The 4,819-nt window shown below is 50.6% G+C and overlaps 1 protein-coding gene across 3 annotated transcripts in view; it reads right to left on the bottom strand.

Moving 5' to 3' along the window:
- Positions 1-302: 302 nt before the first annotated feature.
- Positions 303-4,819, bottom strand: part of PTPRM (protein tyrosine phosphatase receptor type M) — a 743,754-nt gene continuing 739,237 nt past the window's right edge. For all 3 annotated transcript variants that reach the window (XM_024763901.1, XM_024763902.1, XM_024763903.1), the window contains one exon: positions 303-1,042. In XM_024763901.1, the coding sequence (XP_024619669.1) occupies positions 989-1,042 (54 nt within the window). In that variant the 3' untranslated portion in view covers positions 303-988. The remainder of the gene's footprint in view (positions 1,043-4,819) is intronic.

Below are 4,819 nucleotides of genomic sequence, written 5' to 3'. Positions count from 1 at the left end.
GCTCTGGCTTCTGGGCTTGTGCACCCAGGGAGGCTCCCAGGATGGGCCTCGATCTCTCACTGACAAAAGTTCTCTCTCCAGAGTCCCAACTCTACCTGCTCCAGGCCAGCAGACCCGGGCACGATCTCTCTGCCAGACGCCCAGAGTGACCGGAGCTGCCCCCGCCGGGGCGCCAGGACAGTAGGCAGACACCACACTGGTCACGGGTCTTTATTTATTGAGTTGAGAATTCATACAAGGTAGCATCATACAGTAGTAAGTCATGTCCAGGGCTGGATAAAAATGATCGTCACTCACCGTGCTTCACGAAAATTTCTTTTAATGAATAAATAATTTGATGAAATCAAAAATATTTACAATATAAACACATGGCAAAGCTTCAGGTCTGTGAATCTGATACATCGATCTCCGCCTTTCTGAACTGAACGCCTCCCAAGCTTTCCCCTTGGGAACAATACAAATCTGATAGAAACAACAGCTCATACATCTCTTTGTTCGTTATATGTTTATCTGTTAGTCTTGGAAAGCTACATATATTATGTGACATGTTAAAATACAAATTTTAACTCAAATAATATATTATCATAATGCCAGGTAGCATTCTCCACAGAACGAAAATGTACACTCAGTTGTAACAATAACAAAGGTTCACGGGCCACAAAATAATACCCCAAAGGTACAAATTCCTTCATAAGAATATAATTGTGCTCTTCAGTTTACCAGCTGTCCATGCTGCTCTACGGAGCTGGTGCCTAGGAGGACAGGGTTGGACCACTGGATGCTGAGGGTAGTTTTCCGTCAGGCAGCAGCAGTATTGGGAATCGGGCAGGGCAAGCAGTTTTATAAACACTTTCTTGGGCTCTTCAAAAGAGCCAATTAGGCAAAGCAAAATAAGCATATCGAGAAGTCTTCATCTCATCGGCACAAACACCATGGCACGTCCTGGCTTTGCAGGATGAAAGGTTTGTGTGCAGGGCTGTGTACGCCGTCAGCCAGCATTCAAGTATTCTAGGGCTACCTCATAGCAGAACTTGTACTGATCCTGGAACACAGAAGGGACAAAATGTCAGCGTGGCCATAGCGGGATGCAGTTTCTCTGAAAGCAATGATGCCAGATTAGGGTTTTAATTGGAAGCAATCAAACTGAGAAGGATGTGAATCAGAAGCGAACTGGGAAGTCATGGTCCTGAACCAGACACATATTCGTCGTTTGTAGATGTTTCCCACAAGGCCGATGAAAGAGGTATTTTGATATCTATGCTCATTAGAATTCCTGGAAAGTTCTAGACAACTGCAACACATATCTCTGTTTGTCCACACGTATGTGTTCACCTGTTACGTCAACATCCTGAGTACAAATTATTGGAAAGCCAAGAGGTGGAAGGAAAGATAATGAGGGCTGGGGACATGCCTTCATGATTTGCTCAGCAAATAAACGTGGCTTCACTCCTGGACCGGCTTTACCTCTGACTGTCAGTCAGCAGGATTTCCTCCATTTTATGAGAGTTTATTAAGCACCTGTTAAGTACCAAGTGTCTTGACCTGGTCCCTGACTCTGAGAAGTCCATGTCCAACAAGGAGGATGAGACGGGCACCCAATGGCACTCACGAGGCAGAGCTGAGCAGGGCCCACGAATGCTCCCCAACGTGGGTGCAGTGGAGGAGGGAGCTGAGCTTCTTAAGGAAGATGTGCAGGGGGTGGCAGGTAATGGGGGAGCCTGAGGATGAGCACGTGAGCGGGGGGGCGGTGGTTATGTGTCCTGGTTTGCCCGGGACAGTCCCAACTGATGCCTGTTGTCCTGGCGTCATCGTGACTTGTAGGCCCTTTCACTCTCAAGAGTGTCCCAGTTTGAATGATAAAGTACGTGGTCCTCCTAGCAAGCATCCCAGGTGGAGGCGACAGGATAAGGAAAGGCACAGAGTGGGGACGTCTGATGCCCTCTGGGAGCCACATACCAGTTCTTAATCGGGCAGTGAGCTCATCTCTCTTGAGCACAGAATTCTCAGATCCTGGACCATGGCCTGAGCAAGCCCCATGTGAGGTCCTGGCCCAGGTGGGGTTTCAGGTGGGAGGGGAGGGCCTTCGGCACCTGTGTTTAAGCCGTGAGCTGACCGATGCTCACCTGGGTGTGGCCTCTGAACCGAGCAGACAGACACGGGGGTTGAGGACGCCTCCGTCTGCCCCCTGGCAGCAGCCCAGTCACTCAGCAACTGGAAGGCCCCCCTCCCCCTCAGTCGGAGGGAGGCTTTCACCAGCCGTGTGGTCAGGACCACCGTCTCACATCCAATATGATGGCCACGACCAAGGAAATGCACCTCTTACTTTGGGGTTTGCCAGATTGATTAAAAAAAGGAATTTCCTTTTTTGTTTGATATGGGCCTAATTAGTCATCGCAATTTTCTTCCTCCACCTACATTTTGTTCTCGAAATGCCCCTCTAAACCAACCTATTTATTTGAAGACAAGGGCCATGGTCTCTCCCTCCATGGATAATACACCATCCTTAGCAAAGAGCCTGGCACACAGCTGGGGGTCAGACATTGGTTGTGTATGTAAATGGTGACCCAGAAAATGGGTTTAGCAGCTTTTGAGTCAACCCATTTAACATTCAAGGCTAGAGACTGGGGAATTCAAGATATAGCCTCAGCCCTCAGGATCCTACAATCTAGAGGCGAAGACAAAGTAAACAGATCATTCAACACACCGAAGGTGCCATGAAACTGAACATCAATGTCATTAACACCCGCCAGCCTAAAATACAAAAGACAGACAAAATCAAGTGCTGGTGAGGTTGTGGAGAAACTGGAATCCTCCTACACTGCTGGTAGGACTGTAACATGGCGCAGCCCCATTGGACGACCATCTGGCGGTCCCTCCGAAGGGTCACCCTATGACCCAGTGATTTCGCTCCTAGGAGCACACCTAAGGGCACTAAAAATATGTGACACTAAAACTTTCTGATTCACATTCCAGGATTTATTATTTCAGGGTTTGATACTTTCATTTTCAGAATATCTAAAAGAGATCATTTGAATTTCAAAATTCTTATGCTGTCAGCTCACTGGGCCGACGCTGGCTATGGAGTGCTCCAATCACTTCTCTGTTTTTGTGAATCACACAGACAATTCTTTTTTTTTTTTTTTTTTCATGGAAAACTAAGAGATCAATCCCTTCTTGCAATTAGTTTCGGCGCCAACGATGAACCATGCTCTTAACACAGAAAAATGCACTTAGATGGCCATGTGGCTGCCGGTCTCAGGTCACAACGCAGGTGAGGAAACCAGGAAACCAGGGTTGAATCCCTCGGGTTCATCCTGAGGGATGGCTGTGGTAGGGGCGTCACTGAAAGTACCTGGTCATAGGCATGACTATGGTTTTCAAAATGAATTCTTTCTCTCATTTTATCCCTCCTAAGCAAGCTGCCAGCCCCCAGAGACTCTGTGATGACTGGTTTCTGAACCAGAAAAATAAGGGGAACGGGCAGAAAGGCCATGAATCGCTGCGTCTCCTCCCCCAGGCACCTCGAGAAATGCCTGAAATCTTCCCACACTGCAAACGGATTACACTTGATCACCAGGTATAGGCCCGTCTTTGGTGGTTTCCTCTCTCAGGTTCCTTGCTTTTCAACAGTATAATTAAGCCCCACGAGCTAGCTCTGTGCTTCAGGGAAAAAAGAACTTTGATGCCTTGGGCCCAGAATCTCCCGATTTGGGTGACATTATCTTTGTGCTGGACTGTAACCAGGGCAACAAGCTACTCCTCTCGAAGACCCCTGACCTCACCTTCACTCCAGACCCACCTCTTATTTCCACAAAAGGGGAGAAAGTGAAGTTTGAAAGGGCACCCAAAGTGAGGTCACGCTTTAAAGGTCCCTGCTCTCGGAGGGGCGGCACCAGGCCACGGTGTCAGTGGGCGGCTGCAGAGGGCTCCCCTGAAGGGCTGGACGGTGCCTTTGTCAGCACGGCAGCCTGTGTCTGCAGAATGGGGCCCTACGGTCAGTCTGTCGCTTCAAACACCCCACGTCGCCTAAGAAGATTCAAAGAGAAGAGTCTGCATGGCTCACCTGGGGCAAAGTTTCCCTCCCACGCGCACCTGCTTTTTGAAACTAGCACCAGCTTCAGTTTCGGCTGGATCCTTGCTGACAAATCCTTCAGTCTGGAAAAAAATTCTTCTGACTGACACGCCTGTCAGGAGGGGAAGTGGTCCCCTTGTGCCAATAATCCTGGGTAGGACCGTTTGGTTCAACGTTCCCAGTGGGTCACACTGGGTGACCAACCATTGTGCCCAGGAGACACCTGGGAGGCAGCTGCCCATCTCTGACGATGGGCGGGTGGGTCATTACCCTCATTATAGCTCTGAAAGAGTCGGAAGCACCTCCTCCCTCAAAGCCCATGAACAGTCCATGCAGCTGCTTCCCTATGCAGACCTGTTAGCCTGTAGCCGCCGCCTTCTGGGTCCCAGGGAGCAACTCAGGGTGACACGGGTCCAGGTACAGAGAAGAAAAGTCTGCTCGCCCAGCAAATGTTTACTGGGCCCTCCTTGGAGCCAGGAGCTCAGCTGGGGCTGGCGGGCAGGGGTGGGCTCTGCCTCCGGGGCATCAGAGTCTGGGGTGGGTGGGGGCACAGGGCATTCACACAGACTCCTCAGGAGCAGGGAGTGTGACCGCAGGTCAGTGGGCTCAGGGCTGCGAGCCTGGGGGGATGCGTGGCAGGGCCTGGCCCCGGGGGACGTGGATGCCACCAGTGTCCCAGAGACGGGCCACATGGCCGGTGGGGGCACAGCTCAGGGAGGAGAGTGAGCCTCTCTGACCCCCCCCCCC

The sequence above is a fragment of the Neophocaena asiaeorientalis genome, unplaced genomic scaffold, assembly GCF_003031525.2.
Source record: "Neophocaena asiaeorientalis asiaeorientalis breed wild unplaced genomic scaffold, Neophocaena_asiaeorientalis_V1.1 scaffold110, whole genome shotgun sequence".
NCBI classification, from domain to species: domain Eukaryota; kingdom Metazoa; phylum Chordata; class Mammalia; order Artiodactyla; family Phocoenidae; genus Neophocaena; species Neophocaena asiaeorientalis.
This window is presented reverse-complemented; position numbering and strand designations above follow the sequence as displayed.